General features: G+C 39.7%; 1 protein-coding gene across 1 annotated transcript in view; it reads right to left on the bottom strand.

The window, feature by feature from the left end:
• The window catches only part of med27 (mediator complex subunit 27), a 110,121-nt gene that overhangs the window by 48,481 nt on the left and 38,479 nt on the right, over positions 1-23,161 (bottom strand). The window contains exon 4 of the mRNA XM_036579393.1: positions 10,264-10,357. Coding sequence (XP_036435286.1) covers positions 10,264-10,357 — 94 coding nt within the window. The remainder of the gene's footprint in view (positions 1-10,263; positions 10,358-23,161) is intronic.

The following is a 23,161-nucleotide window of genomic DNA, read 5'->3' as shown; positions in this document are numbered from 1 at the left end:
TCAACTTTTCTATTTGCTTTCCATCCAATGCCAAGAACAGAAATGGGCCTGACTTTCCACTTTGGTTTGGCTATAAATGAGGGGTAGTTTCCCATCCTCTGCTCCTGCAAAGCATCTGCAGTGACCTCCGCAGCCTCGTGACCGTCCTCGCCCCCTCAGCACTATCTGGCTCTCTGAAGTCGTTCCGGAACACTCCGTCAATATTCCCGGAGCCGGAAGCCGGCCGCCTGCCCCGAGTTCAGAACGCTGCTGCAGCGACCTTGGGCAGGGCGAAATATTTCTAATGCAGATCGATAAAAGCACAAGGTCACTTTAAGATTCAATTAAAAAGACAGGGCTCAAAGAACAAAAGAGAGAGATAGTGTGGGAGCGAGAGACAGACAGCGTATGACCGAGAGAGGGGAAAGAGGAAAGAAAGTGTGAAAGCGAGTAAGACATCAAACATGATGTCGCTATCGTATGAAAACTCCTCAGAAAGGGCAACTTTTTAGGAGTTCTTAAACATCCAGGGAACACAGAGTAAAGTACTAAAATGTCTGCGGGATACTAAAATTACATTACATTGAGCAGCTTATTCACATAAAGTTTGAAACAAAAAAAATATGTAAATAAAACAGAAATATGACACAAAAAAATGCTTCAAAATTGCTCCTCTGGCCTATTGGGAACTGTCTGGGCAAGGTCCTTATGCTAAAATGAGCATACTTGATTGACTTTCCTCAGTCCAACACTGAGTGTGTTTACATGCACTCAATAATCTGATCATAATCGGATTTCTGCAGTCAGTAAACAGCATACTCTGATTTCTTAGATCGGAGTGAGGACTAGAAATCCGATTAAGAAACCAGATAAAGAGAGCTGGATTTTAACTCAGTAATCAGGTTTCTCAGCGCAAGTGAACTCTTACTCAGATTTCTTTCGGATTTCTTAGTCTGCGCATGTGCGAAAACAGGCGGCAGTACCGGAAATAAGCAGCAGCATTGCCACAAGATGGCAGCAAAACACGTTTGGAGTGACACTGAAACTACATGCTTGACGAAATGACGGATTTAAATATTCTTCATCATGAGTGTCAAACTCAAACACGAAAAGGGCCATAGGAAAAAATCGAACGGGCTAATATTAATAACAAATTAAAATAATTTGTGCCATGAGCCTGACTTGTATTTGACACATTGGATCTAGATGATGTGTGTTCATATTTTCAGGTAAAGTGGCGCAATGTTTTTTTTAAAAAAAGATGTTTTGCGGCATGAAGTTTGAGTTTTATATTACGTTTACGTCACGTCCTCTTCTGTGAGTTTATTGGCTGGTTGAAATCTGATTACCGCCTGACTCACGTAGACCCGGAGTTTCTCCCATTATGATTACTGATTACCAAACAAGTGAAACGCTCTACATATTGTGGTTGCCCAAAGAAAAAATCTCCAAAATGGTAACTTTACAGAAGACTTTTAATGGAAGTTAATATAAAGAAACTTTATTTCAAATAATTTTAGAGTAAATTTGGCATTTCTATTGTTCCATTCATCATTCAATTTTTACACAATGTAAAGGACAGCCACCATGTTGAAACAGTATACAAAAATAAAAATTGACCAAAATGGAGACACGTTTATTTTTTGCACAGTGACGATACATACAGGTGGTGTTGTAGACCCCACTGTGCCAAAGCTCTAAAGCAGGTAAGCTTCTTCTTCACTTTGCTGCTGGTTTTCCATAAAGGGAAATACTCAACAAACAGACGAGCGGATAACAGACAGATCAGATTCCTCTCTTATGTACTGTGACAGCAGTCCTACTCTTAGAAGCTTTGTGAATATGGGTCCCGGTGTCCATGTTAGGCTAAGGCTAACCTCAAAAGACCTCCAAAAGACCTGTTGGCTGACTCAAAAACAAAGTGGACTCCTTCAAAAGCAATGGACTAGACAGCGGAAGGTGATCGAGAGACTCTCATTTAAAACATGGATAAAACATCCCTGGTGCCACCATTCAGCTGAAGGGGATAACAGTGTGTTTGAACGTTGCATTATCTGCACTTACTTGTGGTATATCGGTATAACTATTCTGACAACCTAAGGAACAATTTTAACCCACTACTATCACAAAACATATCTGCTGTAGATCGCACAGCATAGCAAGAATCTTATACTGTTTCTCACTAGAAACTGCGATTCAAATTGTGTTACTGCCATGGAACCATGTGACGTACCCAGCCTGTGTGAAAGGCTACTTTGATTAACATAAGAATGTACGGCCCGGTTACTGCATCTAGTGTAAAACGGATTTTACACAATGTAAAGAGCAACTGCTGTTGTCAAAAGTCAGCAAACATTCTCCAATAATTAAAGCCTTAAGGAATGAACTCATTCACTGTGGCCTCTGTTTAATGTGTGCATGTTTCTACACTACGCTACGTTTTCCAAGTGGCTCATGCCGCACCCGGTGGGTAGCTTTGAGGTGGATGTGCACTGGTGTGCCTTTGATGCACGCTGCCAGACGAATGACAGGATCCAGTCAGTGGCAGCACATTAAACAGCTTCACATCATCTAAAAATACAGGCCGCCGCTAATCAGGAGAAGGAGATCACGACATATACATATATATTCCACACCCTGCACGCAGGGAACCGTATGTATTGGCAGTGGTAGTAGTGAGGGGGTAGTGGCGATGGTATCCAAAGGGGTGAGGAGAGTGTTGAGAGGGCAGAAGGAGGAGGTATTTTGTCATGCTCATTAACATCCCCTAATTACGGCCCGGGCAGCATCGCTCATAAGAGCATGCCCACAGAGGGCCGGCCCTTCCCTCTGCCCTCAATCTCACGCCCTAGTTAACGCTGCGGCACCGCCGAGCCTGCTCCACACACATCCAGCATGCTCTGAGGCTCGATTCTACTGTAAACAGAACGTTTCTTAAACAGTCTTAAAAATAAAGGAGCCAAAATGGGAACGATTCATTGAAGAAGTCTTAAAAAAGATGGCATGATGGGTTTGAGTGATGCCATTGAAGTACCACTAAAGAATGTCTCACTTTTAAAGAACTATTCACTGAAAAAGTCTCTAAAAATAAAGGGTTCTTTGGGTGATTCCACAGAAGAACCACTCAAGAACTTAAAGAATCATTCAGTCTTAAAAGAAACAAAAAGGTGGCACAAAGTTTTCAAGAACCTTTCAATTTCAAAGACTCAATCACTGAAAAAATACAATCCTAAAATGGTGCCACAAAGGGTTCTTCAAGCTATGCCACAGAAGAACCACTCCAGAACATGTCCATTTTAAAGGACCATTCACTGAAACATTCAGTCTTATGAGAAAAGGTGCCACAAAAAAATACATAAAGGAACCACTTTTGGTTCCCTAAAGAACCTTGTTTGAAAAAGTGATTTGAGAGCGTGAAGAACTGTTTAAAGGTTTAAAGAACCTGCTACACTTGTAAGGGACCTTCCTAGAACCTTTACATTATGTGAAGGTTCTTTAAACTTTACATTTTTTTTTCACTCTCATACGTCTCATTTAGAAAAATGAGAATTTACTGTTCATTGAGCAGTCTTTCGTTTTTCGATGCTCCTTCAGGCACGGTACGGCGGCCTTTGGAACTTCCTTCCTGATGGCCTGCTGTGGATTATTTTGACATATTTAAGAGGACGTTTAAGACCCACTTGTTTGGATTGGCTTTTAATTAACATTTTACTCTTTTTACCGCTTGCACTTTTAAAATGTTTCCATTTTATTCTTTTTGTTTTACTGTTTTTCCTGTTTGCATTTACTTTTTTTGATGTTTTATTTTATTTCTTTTGTCTTTTAATGGTTTATATTTGCAATTTTAATGTATTTGTATCTTTTGTAAAGCACTTTGTGAAACTTTGTTTGAAAAAGTGCTTTATACATAAAACTTTATTATTATTATTTAATTTTATTTTTTTGAAGTTGCATTTCTTTACTTCTATGTTTCCTGCCAAGTAGTCTATCAAATCCTAGTGATTTTAGAGTCATTATTCCCTGTTTTATTAAATGTAGGCCTTTTTTATTAGTTAGTTTACGAGTTATTTTGCTCTAAAAGCATCCTGATATGGGGGCTTTGACAGCACAGTGTGAGTCAGTGCTACTTTCCTCAGGACAAAGGAAATCATGAATCCTTCTTTGAATCAAATCAAACATAACACATCACAGATGTGTTTTCCTGTGTCCACCCTGGGCAGGTCTTTGTTGGCGGTGTGCTGCATGAGTGACCAGCCTTATGGTGCAAACAGCGTCTTGGTACCAGCTCCAGACATGATGCAGTTCAGTACATTAACTCAAGTTCATAATCGTTGCAAACTACAGACAAACGGACATCTCCCCAACAGTCTGGACAAACAGTTCCCAAACGTTATGATGAAAATGTGTCATTCTGCTAGTAGCCAACGAACTGCTAGACTAACAAGTTCATAACCAATCTGCCTTTCAATCTAGCACAGCGGCTTTACGAACCAACTTGATTTTGTCGAGCCAGACGTTTTCTTTATTTTTCATCCACTTCTTTGATTTGAGTTATTATTTGTAGAGCCGAGGGAAGTATTGGGGCTGGGCTCTTTTCCTCTCCAGTCAGGGGGACTGGACTGCATGACCTGACTTCAAAGCAGCATCGTCGAAAGGAACTGCAGCAGGCACTCGAGAAGCACTCGAGAGAAAAGCTCTTCTGCAAACACTGGAGCAGGCCACTGTAATTCACTAATAAAAAATTCTTTAATTTCTTCTTGAAAATGAAGAGAAGTGATTTAATAGCCTACAAATGGACGTTTGTATGCCTCAAATGCACCCATGTGAGTTGAAAAAAAAAAAGGAATGAGAACAAGAACAAGATGGAAAGGCTGGCATTTTGATGGATGCGGTGTACCTTACAGCGCTGATTAAAATGCTAGCACTTCTGTTTTGACAAAGTTCTGCTGGAAGGAGTGTAGATTAGGCCTAAGACTGTACTGCGTCTGACTCTGTTAGCTGTACTGCATCAAATTACTTTAGTCTTGCTGGGTTTTGAAGGTGCTAGCAGTGCCGTGGTGGCTTATGCTGACTGTACTAACAAACCACGGTCTTACAAGAACTAACCAGGGGTGATTAAAACTTAAATCCAACAATCTGGAAGGACCGCTTAAAGCAGGGGCTTCCAAAGTCTGGCCCCAGGGCCAAATGCAGCTCACGGACAGATTTGAATTGGGTAATTAAGTAGCTAAAGTTCAAGACACTTGAATAAGAATGCACTCAATGTTTTATTGTTACTCTTAAACAATTTAATTGTTATAAGTGCTCACCAATCCAAATTTCTCTGAGCAATCCAACAATAAAAGAAGCCTTGTGCATCTTATATGCAGTAATAGGAAACACACTAGCACACAGAAAGCTCTGATTCTGTGTGGATATTTTGAAAATGTAATATTTTGAATATTTGTGAATAATATTTCAGGCCTCTGTATTTTGACACTGTACGATCAAACTGTCTCTGAAAAAAAGTTTGGACACCCCTGCCTTAGAAACAAGAAACTGAATTTCCTCCTTTTGTAACGCGTAATCCAACACGTGTTTGATGTCTGATATTTGCTGCTTTAGTTTTGCACTGGGGCTACAAGGCTTATTGTGGCTAACCTGTTACTACTGTGCAACCTACATGCCTAAATGTTTACACACTTACCTCACATCTAAAAATAATCTCAATTACACCGGCTTGTGTGACTCCTGACACTGTATGATATTCTGTTATCTATGAAAATGGTCAAAAGTATTTGTTTTATAGCTTATAATAGTAGTACCTGCCATCTCAAAACCTGAATTGCGTCCATAATTCAGTCTACTTCTGTAGATAACGGAGTACAGGGACAAAATTCTACACTGAGCTATTGAATTTCAGCTCTTTCATACTAAAGAAAAAAAAAGTTATTTTTTTAAAGGCAGAAATCTTTGATATGAAAACGACAAAGATTAAATGGATCTATTAAAAAAAACGTTTAATCAGAAATGGGGACTTGCATGAAAACCAAACGCCCTAAACTGACTCGTGCCTCAAACAACAAGACTGTTATTAAAAAAAAAACCTTCAGTCTAAAGCACTGAACAAAGTGCCTCATGCAGTAAATGCTGTCTTAAAAGGAAAGAGGCAAAACAACTTGAAACGCCTGGCTAGCATGTTGCTTGGAAAGCAAGTATGCTAACTAGGGCAGTAGCTAATTTGGCTGAAGTTGTGAGTTAATCTAGTTAAAGTTTTACTAAGTTACAGATGACATTCCTTCTAAAATTAATAATAAAAATGCACTTGCCTCATTTTCAGTTTCAGTTTTCAGTCCTCTGGAATTTCTGTTTTGGTTTCAGAGAAGAACTACGGACTTCATTTCAGCGCGTTACTAAATAACACTACTATAAATGGGCAAAAAGAAGACCGCAAAGCTAAGACTGCAGAGCTAATGACGGTCTACTTAAAGCTTGAATTTTGCTCATTTTTCAGACACCGTATGTTGGCTGAATTTGGAGTAACAAGTAAAGTGTGTAAACTAGATTTGTTTTCCAAGCTATTCCTTCAACTGCTTTAGCCCATTAAGTCATCAATTCATCCTGCTGCGGTAGTGAATTTGGTCAATAAGACCAAGTGGTCCACTTCAAATGAGGAAAGTGGGCTAGAAGACAGAAGAGCTGCTGAACTCCCTGCTTCCTGAGCAGCGTTTCGGGGGAGCGAGCGTTATGTTTTCTTTAATACGGTAATTGGGGGGCACAAAGCGGTGCAGGCGAATGAGGCGGTGTGTTCGTGTTCAAAGCTTTGTTGTGAACTGTGGCGTGGTCCCTCGGGTGGGGGAGCTGGCACCCGAGCAGCCCCCGCTCTGGCCGAGTGGGCCAGCCTGCCAACTGGGCCATCTGGCAGAGTGTGCCCCGTGGGCGTGAACCGGCAAAGTCCCACGGCTGGGGAAGGGGCATTTGTAGTCTTCCTGGCACTGCTGCCAAGATCTCTCGCTCCCTTTCCCTCTCTTTTTCTCTTTCATCTCCTTCCTTGCCCCCGCCATCTCTGTCATGGAAAAACATGATGATTTCTGTGGTAAAAGACGAGGGACTGCACTGAGGGATACGGTCCCAAAGGTGGAGATGATAGCTGCTGGGCTGAAAACATCAAATCAATGCTGTCCACTAACATCAGATTTTGTCACTCAGCCAAAGAAATGCAATTGCAGCAGAGCTGAGAACAGCACCGCACAGAACACTGCAGAACCAATTTCACTCTTGAGAGAAGAGAAATACCAGAACGCACAAGGGGACACTGTAAAATCACGACAAATGCCCCCCAGCTACGGTGACCCCGTGTCTCTTCTTTGGTGCTTCTGGTGTCTGCGGCTGCTGTGAAGCTCAAGCTCAGCTCAGCTCTTTACAGTGGAAAAATCTGCATTACTGTAAGAGTCCAACATCTCCGGCGCCAATTTGCGTGCTCCCTTCGGGATGTTTATGAGGACAGCCAGAGGACAGAGCACTCAACAGAGAGCGTCCCCAGAAACAAGGACACCTCGTCGTCCCGAATCGACTCACTTCTTACAGTGCTGTACAAGTGCCTAAGTACCCAGGACAAGAACAAAGTGTGTAAAAGGCATATTATTGCTCAACAATTGGCCTACATTTCATCACTCACCTGTTCTTTAATAGTTAATTCTTTAATATTGTTCAGGGCTGTCAGGCTCAATCGATTAACCTTGATTATTCAATTATAAACTCAATTACTCAGCAGCAAATTTGCTAAAATTTACCTTCTCGAAGAATCTGCAATGATTAGCACGAAGGTAATGAATATCTCCACCATGTTATTTTTATTTAATGAATTATTCATGATTAATTTGGACTTTTTTAAATAAAGCTATTAACGGTTTTCTTGTTTGTCATTTTCCAGTTGAATACTGTGCACGTTTTTATATAAAACCCACTGTATGCAGACACATATAAAATAACTCCAAAATGACACTCATATTCTACAGGCTTAAAAAACTGACAGCTGAACAAATGAAGAAATATTTGTAGATATATCCAATATGACTGAACCTCACTCATCAAGTAGCTTTTCACAGTTATTTTACATAAAGAAATTGTTATAAATAGGTAATTACAGTGCTTACAAAGCACTGTACTGTTATCCTATTATCCGATTCTTTTTTCTTATTACTGCTCAAACTGCTTAATGCACAATGTATAATTTTAGATTAAAATATTTTCCTATAGTTTTATGTTGTGGAATCACAGTTTGAATTCTGGCTGCCACAGCTGATGATGACGTAATGTGTTTGAAGCTGATTGGCTGAGCTGGTTTAAAGTGCTTCTACTCTACACTGCACACTGCTCTGCTTTCAACCTCTTCAGGTCTTCATAAGCTCCTTTCTTCCTTTTTTTCTTTTCTCCCTGCCTTTCTTTCTTTCTTTTCTTTGATGTATTGTACAGCACTTATGTATTGTATTGTATTGTATTGTATTGCACTGTTCTGTGTTTAACTCTGTCCCTTTTCAGTAGGTGTCAATGACCACCTGATTCTAGCAGTATCTAAGTTTAGGACTGTCTTTCTCTCTAACCTATTGGTAGCTAGCAAAGATTCTTTCTCTGGTTAGACAAAGCACTTTTTGTAAGTCGCTCTGGATAAGAGCGTCTGCTAAATGATGTAAATGTAAATGTAAATGATGTCTTTCTTTTTTTTCTTTGTCTTTTTCTATATTTCTTTTTTTGTCTTTCTTGTTTCTGTCTTACTTTTCCTTTCTTTCTTTCTTTCTTTCTTTCTTTTCCTGCAATTAATGCAGCTCAAACCGCTCACACCTTACATAATTCACATAATTTCAGTGAGAGGTGTGCTATCTTTTTTTCTTTTCATAACGTTTATCATTTTTAAAAAATATTTTTGTTAAAAATTGTTACTTTTCCCACAGACTTCTATGGTGGAATCGTGAGACTGTTTGAATCAAGTTTTATTTATTATTTTCTTGCCTTGCAAGCACTGGAGCTCCTTCAGACAATGTACATCTTATTACAGTTCATTATTTTTTAACTATTAACATTTACTATATATATATTTTTACCACATCATAACTTCTCTTTCTCAAAATACTTTAAATTCTGAATAAACCATTAGTTTACGTTTCAGTGTCTAGTTTATAACGTTTCAAACTACACTGTGTAACCTATTATCATATAATGATATGTATTATATACAGCTGTTTCATCTTGTTCCTGTATTTGTTATTTATAGCTCTTTATAAAAAATAGCCAACTCGTTAAACCCCTAAAATAACTGGTAGATTAACTGATCACAAATATAATCCATACTAACAGCCCTAATGTAATCGTGACTTGTGACAGCATAGCATCTTGTTTAGGCTAGTGGTGGTGATTAATCTTTCAAGTCTTTCAAGGAGGCTGATCAGTTTGGAAATCAGGTTACTACTGCTCAGTCTGGACTTTTATTATGTAGCAGACATTGCTGTGTGATGTCAACGCAGTCTCATCTGTAGTCATGCTGCTTCATATGTATGGTGTGTTTGAAAATACAGGATTACCATGATGGCAGGTTTTACAAAAACTGATTTAGTAAAGTTTTAAAATAATCTCTTTCCCCCTACAACCCTCCCACCCCAAAGTCTTTGAATATACACCAATCAGGCATAACATTATGACCACCTCCTTGTTTCTACGCTCATTGTCCATTTTATCAGCTCCACTTACTATATAGGTGCACTTTGTAGTTCTACAATTACAGACTGTAGTCCATCTGTTTCTCTGCACACTTTGTTAGCCCTCTTTTATCCTGTTCTTCAGTGGTCAGGACCCCCATGGACCCTCACAGAGCAGGTACTATTTGGGTTCTCAGCACTGCAGTAACACTGACGTGGTGGTGGTGTGTTAGTGTGTGTTGAGCTGGTCTGAGTGGATCAGACACAGCAGTGCTGCTGGAGTTTTTAAACTCCTCAGTGTCACTGCTGGACTCAGAATAGTCCACCAACCAAAAATATCCAGCCAACAGCGTCCTGTGGGCAGCGTCCTGTGACCATGACATCCCGCTCTAATTGTGCCCCCCTCCAGAATTTTGGCTTGCATGACGCCCCAGTTCGTGGCTACACAGGAATGGAATTCTTTGAGTATCCTTGGCCTACAGGAGCCTCAATGGACGCTGGGTCGTTTTTCAGGAGCCCGTAGAGCAGATTTATGACTACAGCATGTAAGAAGCATTTCCCACAGTAAATCTCACAGGTGACAGTCATGCATAATTTCCAAAGGCAAACCTACCAGAAGTACAGCTGATGTCCCGTTGGGCCGGAACAGCTCGATGGACATGTCTGGAAACATGCGGCCAATTCTGGATATCACATCGTCCACATACCTGTAGAAAGAAGGAACGAACTCATTAACCTGCTGAGGATTCAGTTCGTGAGCTACGTGTAAGCGGGGCATGATGACATGATTGCCACTGTTAGAAAGTCAATCACTTTTCATTAAGGCAACAATATTGAAAAAGCTGTGTTTCTTTATATTCAATAGTATTGACACCTTCATGTCAAACTGGTAATGTATTCCTGAGATACTCCCTGAACCACCACACCGATCTGTAGCCTGTGACTTCGCCTAATTCTCTTCTTTACATTTTAGCAACTTACAGTAGAAGCCATTGATTAATCCATCTGCAACCGTGAGCATGTTGTTTAACACAGGCCTGCACTCCTAAAAATCAAGCTTTCTAATGGGTTCTTTCTAAAGTTCTAGAAAAACTTTTAATTGGTACAGAATCTTTACATTATGTAGACGTTCTTTAATTTATAAAGGTTACATCTCATTTGCAAAAATGGTTCTGTAAAGAACCGTCCACTAAGAGTAGAGATGCATATCGGCACTGGCAGACAATTCCTTTAAAAAATTATCGGCTTTGGACAGATGTTCAGATTTCGATTTCAAAGCGATATTTGATGATATTTGATGTATTTATTATTCTAGAAGAGCAGAAATTTAGGCGACGCTGGGCTGCTGTCCAAAACACATTTTATTTACTACATTATACGTAGAAACAAATCTTAGGAATAGATGCTCTCTGTAATCCATGTAGATGTAGTCCAAATTTTTACATTTACAAATATATATGTATCGGCATCAGCAGATCCATACTGTGAAAAAGTCCGAGACCATCCTTTATTTATTTAATTTCCAGTCAAAACTGCCATTAAGTTATTCAAAATCATAGTTTATAAATGCTTAAACATATTTTAAGATAAAACAATGCATTCATATCACCTGAACACAGAACAGCATAAAACATTTTAACACGCATCCTGCTGGCCAAATCCTGTTTGCTGTAGAAAAAAGAAAATATATAATTATGTTTTCTTTGCTTTTTTAGTGAAATACAAACTTCTACTTCCTAAAATTACAGGAAAGTTCCGGGTGAGTGATTAGAAACTATTTTAACTTTTCGTTTTTAGCCGTTTAGCTTCATTTACTCCCATTCATTGAGGATTCGCTCGTGGGCGCCCTCTGCTGTTTTGCAGTCCCGTTTTTGATATAATGGGGGAAACAGGAAGGGGCCAGGCCCCTCATAAACCGGCTCTGAGTTTATAACGTTCAACATGGCGGGAGCAGAAACTGGTCTGCAGATGAGACGAAGTTTATGATTTGAGCTTTAAAAGACGGCGGTGGGACGGACGTCCAGCTTATGTGTCTCAGAACACGACGTCTTCCTCTCGGCCTACTTTAATAAGGACATTTTAAGTACGTTTTTCAGAGTTTAACATAATTTTAAAGCAATTAAAAACACAAGCACTGCTCACTGCTGCTTGTCTCACTCTGGACTCATCGCTGTCATGGTAACGTCTACCCTGAGTGTTACCCTACACACGCGTGTAATTTTGGATCGGATTACTTGTAGTGTGCATGTAAACGAAAAAATATAAGAAAATAAACAAAAAAAGAACATTTATAAATCAAAAAAAGAAGCTGCTGATGTTTTCAGAACCATGAACATCACTGAATGTGTTTGGAAACTTTGGAAGTGTGGAAAAATATCCCTGCAGATTTCTCTGAAAAACTGAAAGCAAGTCTCCTGAACAGGACGGAAGCTGTAATAAAGGCAAAGCATGGACACACTAAATACTGAAAGACTGATATTATATAGAGAATTGTTGAGGCTTCTGTGTAATTTTCTGTTAAATACGAATAATATACTCAATGGCTGCATCGAAATTAAGTTAAGGAAAGGTTGAAAAAGTGGACTTTTGCTTAGTACTGTATGTACACAAAAAAACGGATGTCTGTATAGGCCCACAATTCCCATATCGGAGCATCCCCAAATAAAAGACTCTTTAAGGAAACAAAAGTTGATTCTTCTTTTGGCACTTGCATTTTTTAAAGCGTTAGACGAAGCTGTCGTGTTTCTGAGCACTAAAAAGGCTCTGATGAACATGTGTAATTTGTCAAGACTGTCAGGCAGCTCATGTAGACATCAGCAGAAGCCTCAATACAGAACTCCTGAGAGAAACAACACAGAGACAGAGCCCAGCACAAAATGATAACGTACTAAAAATAAATGTTGGATATTGTTGAGCTCTGTACTGTAAAAGCAGAAAATCTTCTCTGGACGTCCGCCATCACCTTCACTGTCCAGAGGTGAATGAGCATTTAAAACCCCTGCCAGAGTTGTTGAACTCGCTCGTTAGACATCAGAACGCTTGGAGTTGGAGAGCCAAAGCCTTGAGCCATCCCTTGAGTCAGCAGATCCGCCACCAAGAAGAGTCACCCTACATGTATTGGCGGGTCAATGCTAATAAGGGTTTAATGAAAATCTCCTTTGCCATCAGCTATCAATAGACTTGAGGGACTGCTCCCGCACACAAAAGGGAAAAAAATAATTCATTAAAGAAGTGCTGGAGAGAGGTGGCTCAGAACGGGAGGATTAGTTTAAGAAGTCATTTGAAAGTCATGAGGGCAAAATGTGCTCTTTCTCCGCGCTCGTTATAACCGACTGTCAATCCAGCTCACGTGAACGAACGGTGAGGAAGGTACAGTCCATGATGACTCGTTTGTGTCTTCTTATCTAGCCCCTGTTGGCAAGATCAAAAGAAAGCACAATATGTTCAACACCTTCTACCATTTGTTGACTATTTCCCTGGAGCAACTTTTCAGTTTACCGGCTTGAATTAAATTAAATATTCAAGTTATTCATCATGTCTTACGTGGCTTATCTATATATTCCCAGGACTTTACAACAGAATAATAGCTGAACAATAAGTACATGAATTCTTTGAGAATTGCCACAAGCCAAAAAGATAACAGACAAAAATTTTAACCCTCTATTGTAAAATGTTGCCTCAGGGCAACAAACTCATTTTGCTTACTTTACAATGATATGATACAAATTGGATGATGATAAAATGGTTAGTAATAAATGGGCCATATGGTAAAAAAAAAACTTAAGATGACTTTAGAAGAAATTTTCATATTTTTTTTTCTTTACAATGCACTATTAGTGTATTATGTCACAATACTAGACACAATGCACTTGTACTGCCACATTTAAAAAACAGCCATCAAAAACTGCTGTTTATCATGAAATGATAAAACATTATCTTACAGCCCATCCCTACATTGAAGACTTTGAATAAACAACAAAAAAGCCTGGTCACACTACGTCCTGGTGGGCAATTTTAAACCTGTTTTAGGCATGTTGCAGAATGCGGATGATAAACTTTACTGCACCAGACAACCTCCCGCAGAAAAGTATTTGTCATTTTTCATGCAATCTAAAAATATGATTCACATCTGTTAGAGTGTGATGTTATTTTTTTTTTATTATCCAGTATCACATGAATATTTTTACTTTTCTTCTAGTTTCCTATATAATGCTTTGTATCACTTCATGTTGTTGCACAATGTTGCCTCAATGTACCCAACTGCAACGTATTCAGGCTCAGTTCATGCAAGGAAAGTGAACCAAACATTTTTTCAACATTGCTCTCCTAATGTGTGCAACAAAGGGTTAACATTCATACTAATACTAATAAAAGGCCCATTATGCAAACATCAATCCAATCACCTTTTATTTAATTCATTTCACATGTTTTTGCAAGCATCTACGGGCATATTATGCATGTACCAGTTTTTTGTTGTTTAAAGAAAAGAAAAATCCCACAACATTTCTCTCTAGGCCTACATGTGCAGCCAGTTTTTCAAACAACGGCAGACTCTTAATATTCTGATGTGGTATTGGCAGTTTATTGGCAATAAAGCAGCTTAAAGGTAATCAAATAGGGTGTGCAATTACGTCTCAATTGGCAACACAGAGGGGAGCCGTTCAGTTGCAAGATAAGACTTGCTTTAATATCCCAATCTTCGGGATAACTTGGTCCTTGGAGTGAAACCTGCCCAATCTCCATGTGAAATAACTCATCACCACCGCATTCAGCACCAAGATGTTCAGGAGCTTTGATTGTTTCTTTGAGTAATGTTTGCATGCGATAATAGAGTTCACAGATTGCTGAAAACAAATTAAAAATGGCAAACTTAAAAATGCATTTTTCGCATGCAAAAAATGCAAATTTATTAGGGCTATTGAAGTTAATGTGCTGGTGAATGTGTTAACACATTAAAAAAACACTTATGAGATAAACCATGAGTGCCAATACTTTTTTTTGGTAACACTTTACTGTAAGGCAGCGTTCAGCAGAACTGCTAGATCTGCCCCAGTCAAGAAGGGTCGTTGAGTACTAAAGTGTGTAAAAATCACTTATCCTTTGTAGCATCATTCACAATAAAGCTCCAAACTGCCTCTGGAAGCAACATCAGCACAAGAACTGTGTGTTGAGAGCTTCATGAAACAGGTTTTCTGGGCTGAGCAGCTGCACACAAGCCTTAGCGCAATGCCAAGTGTTGGTTGGAGTGGTGGGATGAGTTTGGTGTGGAGGAACTCCAGTGGCCCGCACAGAGCCCTGATCTCAACCCTACTGGGCACCTTTGGGATGAAATGGGAACGATGATCCTGAGCCAGCGAGAACATCAGCGCCTGACCTCACAAATGTTCATCTGACTGAATGGGCACAAATTTCCACTGACGCACACTAACATCTTGTGGAAAGTCTTCATTAAGGACTGGAGGCTGTTATAGATGCAAAGCTGAGTGGCGCAACTCCATATTAAAGTCCATGTTTTTGGAATGGAATGTCCCACAAGCTCATATGGGTGTTACGGTCAGGTGTTCACATACTTTTGACCATATATTATAGCTTAAAACTTGAAACGGTAAAATGAAATTAAATTTAACTACGGGCCACAGAAAATTCCCACATTTATTCAACCACCCTGACTTGTCAAGTTTTGTCATATTATGTGTGTTATTTAAGTTTTGACACATCAGCATTATGTGATGCACACTACGCTACAACATTCATAGTAGCTCAGATCAGCTTCTCGCGGGCTGTATGTAATAGAGATTGGAGCCCACCCGTTCAAATACAGCCTTTAAATGGACCTTTACCAAACTGCACTGGACAGTGGTAACAGGAGACCTATGGATAAATCAATGAGCAGCAAACTAACAAAAGCAACAGCAGTGTGGAACTCTGAGGTTCCACTCGAGAGCCTGCACAAGCATTCACCAGCTGTACGAACGAGACTGAGAGACTACAACTACAGAGGAGTTGGAACCACTGACTGTTTACTGATATATATATATATATATGGTATCGACACTCACTGGTTGGAACATGCAGCCTAATATTTATAGAATAAGCTGGTGTGTCTTGGTGTGTGACCTGCAGTAGGCGGAACTGAGCATATGACATCTCTATTCCAACACGGGTAGAACGTTTTTAAAACTGCCGCCACGCTTAAGGCGCTGAATGTACAGAGCCGGCCATGGATTCCCCCTGCCCACCTTGCTCCTCCAGGCTCTGCCACAGGCCCCTCAATTAGCATATTTTTAATTGCCTGCTACACAAACCTCTCCGCCAAATCGCTACACGCATTCACAAGGTAAGTATCAACCTGAGAGACAAGCCCACGCAAGGAGTCGATGGAAAAGAGGTCTGCCTGCATCTGTTGACTTTGTGCCTATAATATTACAGCTGCTTGTGAAAAAGCCAATTAAGCACGATGCCAGGACATCCGTTACAACCAGTCTCTGTTCACAAGTAAAACAGGCACAATAACCAGGGAGGATCTGCTAAAAGGCGATTTCCGGCCGGTTACAGTGTGGCTCAGGGATATGAGATTTATCCAGCTCACACAATGATCCCCATTTTCACTTTGTGCACTGATTTAATACCCAGTATCAGTATTTGGCCAATACTAGCAGAAATGCTGGGCTGGATATCAGAGGGAAAAAGATCAAAACTGATCTGTTTCTGTAACAAATCTACCCTAAATTTTTTGTGCAAGAAAAATGCAAATGTGAAAGTTATAAAACAGCAAAGTAAAAAACATCTGATAACATGTTAACATAAGAACCAGTTCTCAATTACTTTAGACTAATTTTGCACAAGTTTGAACTGTATATGATAGTTTTATCTTCGCTTCTTTAAGTGCTTTAATTAATAACAGGTGCTTTTGTAGTAGTTTTTAGAAGAAAACAAAAAGGATCAAATTGGTAATTGATACTCAAGCATTGATGTCAGTTTCCTAAAAGAACAAGTGGTATCATGTTTTTGTGCATAAAAAACATCTAAAAAAAAGCCCCCATATTCATTATTATAAAACGGATAGTTCTGGTCCTAAAATCTGATTGGCTGAGCTGTGTTCAAAGCGGTTGTAAAATCCACGATATACACACACCTATGACCACCTCACAGTGACAGAATTCTGTATTACTATGAATCCCAAACTGCTCTGTACTCCATAAATAGTGTGCTAACTAAGGAAGTTTAGAAATTCTGGCCTCTACAGTCAAATAGTGCATCATTTATCAAGTGTGGATGTCGTTGAATCCAAAATGACTATTTCTTAGCTATATTTTGCACCGTCGGGCTGCAGGATCCAGTATTTAAATTCCTACTTAGTGCACTATGTAAGGAGCAGGGAGCCATTTGAAATTGAGCCCCCTGCATCAGAGGAGAGATGCTGCTGGATTGGTGCTAAATAAGACTCGCAGTGGTAATTTGCTGACCAAAAAGTTCTTATAAAGTGAAGGTTTTTTTTGCATTAAACAGCGCTGTGTTATTATATGTTCATTGTTCTACAACAAAAAGTTAAAAAGTTGCAGTAAGTAATATGCAGCTATGGGTGACCAAACGTTCTTCTCCTCCAGCTCCATATGCTAAAGGAACTACATTTCTTGGCGGAATACTTGTTTATGTCGATTATTATTAATAATAACACATTATTTTCTGAAAAAGTGTGTATTTTTATCATAGTTTACGTTGGCTGCTTCGCATCGTGCCTAAGAACACCCTTCCCTGTGATAAAATTGCAGTAATGCATGGCCTCTAATGGCTTATTGCTTTAATATATGGGACAAAACTGGGTCAATGTTATTAATAACGTCAATAGTAAAAACTTTCGCCAACTAATCTCCTTAGATTAGCTGGCTTGATGATGTTTGTGCATTTATATCTCTTCGCTGAAAGATGGAGAATACAGCTGGCAGGGACTACAGTACAGGGACTAATGTACCACCCAAAAACGTCAAAAAAATATAGGAACACTTTTAACATCATCTAAAAACATGGTTTCCTGTAAGACCCTGTGTACAACTGAGCTCCACTGGTGCAGCAGCATGACTGTCATGTGTGAGCATCTTAGAGAAAACCCAGTAACACTTTACTTGAACGCTGCTACATAACACTGACATAATCCCTGTCATGACAGATTTTGTTCAGTAATATGACAGTGTCATGTTACCAGTAGCATCAACTGTCATAACTTTGGACGTAATAACAGCTAACTAGAATAAAATTATGCGACATAAACTGTCATGATGTCAAACATTATGGCATCCATCATGACAAATACTGGTAAAGGGAGCATGACAGTACAGTACATGACATCTGCTATGTAGAGATGGGAAATACGACAAAAATGTAAGAACTTTTCACAATTCACAATGTCACAACATTTCTTTTTCTGACATCTGATATATATATATATATATATATATATATAATGAACACAGTGTTTTCTATTCAACATTTCACACACTGCACTGCACAAACTCCAATGAAACAGAACAAATGCTGCTCTTTTAGTAAACAAATCTGCAGTTAAGAAGTGTTTTTAGTACTGATTTTCTTCCACAATCTTCTCAGAAAAGTATATTGTGACATACTGTGGCATGATTTACCATGATAATGATAAATATTGTCACACTGGCCAGCCCTACTACCATGTTTATGGCATGGTTATATCAATGATATGTAGCAGGGTTCAAGTAAAGTGTTACTGTAAACACATTCACGACAGTTCAATCAGGACCACTTCATCAAAGAAATTTTATTTCCATTTGCAGTAAGTAATATTTGGCGATATGCCTCTGTTCTGGGACCTCCCTGCCCTTCCATGCGCATATATGGAAAGCCTAAGGCAGGGAGAGCAGCAGAAACACAGCATGTCTGACATGGCTGATGACCTGCTGCTCGGTAATGTCAGAACTGATTACTTGATTTGATTCATTGTGGCTTTATCATTAAAAAATAAATTATTTAAATAGTAATGTAAAGTTCTTGTAGAATCAAATGACCTCCATATTAGTACCAAGACTGCCATGTAGGATCTGTTTATGCCTTATTATTTATTTTATTATTTATATATCTATAATCTGTGGACCTTTCACACTGAGTAAAACAGCATTTACAAGGGCAGCAAAAAACCTGTTGCAGCGCCCTTAATAAGTGTCCCTTTTTTTCCCAAACGTGATTTAGAGGATAGGGTAGGTGTTTACGCTTGAAAAACACACTATGCAAAAGGTGGACTATTCCTTGCAGTTTTCATTTGTTAAAACATTGTGTATGACATGAAATATTGACATAATGATATCTGTAAAAATATTTTTTATCTCAAGTATAAATGTACTTCTTGATTCCCGTAACTAGCCTGTAAAGGTGGATTCATTGAGTGGACTGGAGGATTGGACAGAAGCTGCGAGTTGTTTGGCTATAAGTCGATGCGTAAGGTGCGCTGCTGAGAGCGAAGCAGAAGGAGCGGTCAGTAAAACAAGCTGTCTCTACCAGTTCGCTGGCCACGAAGGCTCCTCTTCTATCCACCTTGTAATCTAAATGCAAAGTTAATGAGAGCTCTGCGGAGATAGACATTGGGGAGGTTCTGTTACGCAGTTTAAAAGAATCCACGCTGAAGAGTGTCCCGAATGTTAATGCGCCGGATTATCATTACCGGCCAGGATGATGAAACTTTTTCTGCAAAATTTCAATCGCAATCATTGTAAAAAAGAAAAAAAAAAAATGAATAAACTTTCACCACAACACCACAGATGTGGGGAGGGACACATGTGGAGATGGTGGTGTGGATACCAAAGCCAGTTTAAAGGAAAAAAGAAAACAAAAAAAGGGACTTTGTTGATCTCCATGTAACAGGGCAACATTTTCCGCGCTGTATGATTGATGCTACAAAGTGATCAAATAGCCCTTTCTTGTGCCTGTGTGAGAGGCTGCGATGAATACTGATGGGGGGAGCTGCCTTCATCTCCCGCTCTAATCAGGGATCACCAGCGACTGAAATTTTCATATCACTCCAGCTGTACATATTCTGCTGCAATGCAGCACTGAAACGAGACCCCTCTTGACCACCGTTCCGTCTAATCCTGAGATTGTTAAAAATGCAACTTGGCTCTGCTCACAATACTGTTGTTATTGTATTACAGTGATAAGAAGATTAAAACCCCAGAAAAGCAGACAAACACACATGAAGTCTCTTGACTCAAGGATACGGTTTAACTTGCCTGTTTAGAGCTGAATATAATTTTTCAACAAGCACAACATTCACCTCATTCTTGTCCGGCAGGCACAGGCCGTTATCTTTAACTGATATTGCCTTTAATCACTTATAGTTTATTAGTTTAACCTATTTTTCACATTTCGAATAGTCATAGAAGTCATGGCTAGAGGTTTCAGACATAACCGCTCAACAAAGAGTTACGAGCACACATTGTTAAGTGAGTTTTCTCCACTGTGGCTGAACGAATGAAGACATGTTGCTTTTATGTAGCACTACTATTATTACTTTAAGCTACACTGTACTAGCACAAACTAAGCTAACGCAGCTACTGTTTTCTCGCTAAAGGTAAAGTTTTGGTCCCAATGCTCTCATGGAACCTTGTCATAATAAAGGCTTTAGGTTCCATAATTATTATTCAAAATATTAACTAAAAATGTAATCAATTAACTGAATTAAATACATTTTTGACCAGATTACAGACGCATGATAGCACATTGTCTCTGTCATATTAAAGTAGCTTTTGAGTAGCTGTACTTTACACTGTATGAACGTTTCATAATGAATGTACCAACAAAAATGTACCAAAATTGCTTGGAATAAAATCTCATTACACTGACTGTTAAAAGCTAAGAAAGTGTTTGCCTTCTCCTGCAAAATGACTATTTTGGAGATATATGTTTTTTGTTTTGTTTTGTTTTAGATGGCAACAATATGTGAAGCGCTGATCTATTTGAAAGATTTAGAGATTTAGGGAACATTGTAGGTAGAGTGAATCAAGAATCGTGTTCTTATTTAATCACACTCTTAAAAATAACACTTCCTAAATGGTTCTTGGTTTGGACGTACAGTTCCATGAGAAAACCTTCAACCGGTACAGAACTTTTGCATTACGGGAAGGTTATTTACACTTTAAAACATTCTTCACACTCACACATTTCATTTACAAAAATGCTTGACAGAAGAACTATCCATTGAAAGGACCGCTAGAAAACCAAAGGTAGTTCTCCTATGGCATTGTTCCATGTTCCTAAACGGTTCTTGGCTTGGATGTGAGGTTCTGGAAAAAAACCTTTAATTTGTACAGAAACTTTACATTAAGTGTGCAGGTTCTGTAAACTTCAAAAAGGTTCTCTGCACTCAAATCTCGTTCAGAAAAATGGTTCTTTAAGGATCTATTCTTAAAGTGCCTCTGTGAGGTGGTTCTTCTATGGCATCGCTACAAAGAACCTCCTGTAGCTTTGATGACCGCCTCACACAGCATTCTCATACTTGCAGGAAGTTTTCTGGATGATCCAGATGATCCCGAACATTCTCCTCCGAGCATCTCCCATCGCAGTACCACAAGTTCTCAATGGGACTTGAATGTGGTGATTGTGGCGGACCCATCACCTGAATTTCCTCTTCCTCAACCCACTCCATCATCGAGGAGTACGGCATCTCACAATGAGATGGCACAGCAGCACTTTCTCCTTCTCTGATACTGAGGCTGGGCGATATGGCGAAAATGTAATGTTGCAGTACTTGAGGACATTTTTCCGGTATACAATATGCATGTAATGATATTTAGTTCTGTAAGGTTTGATAAGTTGGAACAGACAGAATGCACCAGCAAAAAAACACACTATCAAAACGATGATGTGGCTCCGAAGTGGGTGAGTTTGATCCCTGGTGATGCTACGGCCAACCATGGTCAGAAGTCCAAGAGAGGCCTTACTCTCTAAGGGTGGGTAGGATGGCCCCCAGTCTTCCTTCATAACCCGGTGAGATGTTAGCCAGTGCAGGCATTAGCTGACGTAGCAGAGCTAGCGGTTGGCACTTTTCCTCCGAGCACGTTCAGCTGTCCAGTGATGTTGCATTAGTGGCAGTTCGAAAAGATGGTGGCTTGCTTCACAGGTCTCAGAGGAAACCTGTGCTAGCTTTTGCAGCGCTAGCGCTGGTGGTTTTGTATGACTGGGGGAGTCCTGACTAGTGAGTGGAATTGAATATGTCTAAATTGGGAAGAAAATTGGAGGAAATGGGGAAGAGTTATGAGGGGTCAACAGTAAGTACAGCACTTTCAAGAACGCTGTTGGATTAAAAATCCAACCTGTACCTGTGGTACCTCTCTGCAATTGTCAGCTACTGTATGATAAAATGAAATCCAGCTGAGATGGTTCCTGTGCACTGTAAGAGCATTAGGGCAGTGAGGCGAGGTACATGAGGCAGGAAGAGAGGCTTGGCCGCTGACGGGAATGGGCAGGACTGAAGTGACATCTCTGCTCTGCATCGATCCCACAAGGACAGCCGTCTACGTCCTGAGGATTCCTCAGCGCAGAGAAGCCGTCTGCAGCCGACGCACGACAACCCCAGCACGCACGGCTCCAAGGTCACTGTGACAGCGGCGCTGGCGACTTTCCAGCCACAGGATGTCATGGAAAAGTCACTGAATTCATTGTTCTCCAAGACTTGAAGATCAAGTATAATCCCGTAAGTCGCTCAGGCACGAGGTAATATATCTGACCACGATGATACGAGACAATCCACTGTTAATCAAAAAAGCAAACCCTCGTGTGAATTAATGTCCTTAACATGTTAACGGTTCTTACCGTGGTTCATCTTTTTAAAGGACGTTACGATGTGTCCTAAGGGTCAAGTCTGAAGTAGTGAATCTCATCGCAGTGGGAGCGTGATGACAGGAATGTATGGACTAATTTCTCTTGGATGGCTCATCTGGTGGCATTAGATCTGTTGAGTGGATTTAGTACTACAAGTATAATCACCCATATTTATTTATCCCATTATAAACTATAACTGCTGTCCAAATAGCTGCTGGGAGTCTGTTCACGCAAGACTGGGCTCCCTCAGTGCCAGATTAGCTGATTAAATGCCGCGTAATTCTGTTTGGAGGATTAATATCTACACACATGGAGAACAGAGACATGGGTATCACTTAGACCTTCCTCGAGGCCTCAATTACACAGGCAAACTGCTTCAAAATGATGCTCTTGAAAAGTCAAGCATTGTGTGGCTTTATTCACGCAATGAAGCAATTCCAATCCCAGAGAACCACTGAACTGCAGTTCATTGTTTTCCCAGCACAAACATATCTAGGTTTAGCCAGTTGGCTAAATTGGCAGTCGAAAAGAACAGTGGCTTTTTGTAAAAATCACTTACTCAATCACACTCTTACAAATAAAGGCTCCTAAACGGTTATGGACTTGGACATACAGTCCCAAAAAAAAAAATATATATATATTCATTTGTATAAAACCTCTATATTACGTGA

This window comes from Colossoma macropomum, unplaced genomic scaffold (genome assembly GCF_904425465.1).
Source record: "Colossoma macropomum unplaced genomic scaffold, Colossoma_macropomum, whole genome shotgun sequence".
NCBI classification, from domain to species: Eukaryota; Metazoa; Chordata; class Actinopteri; order Characiformes; family Serrasalmidae; genus Colossoma; species Colossoma macropomum.
This window is presented reverse-complemented; position numbering and strand designations above follow the sequence as displayed.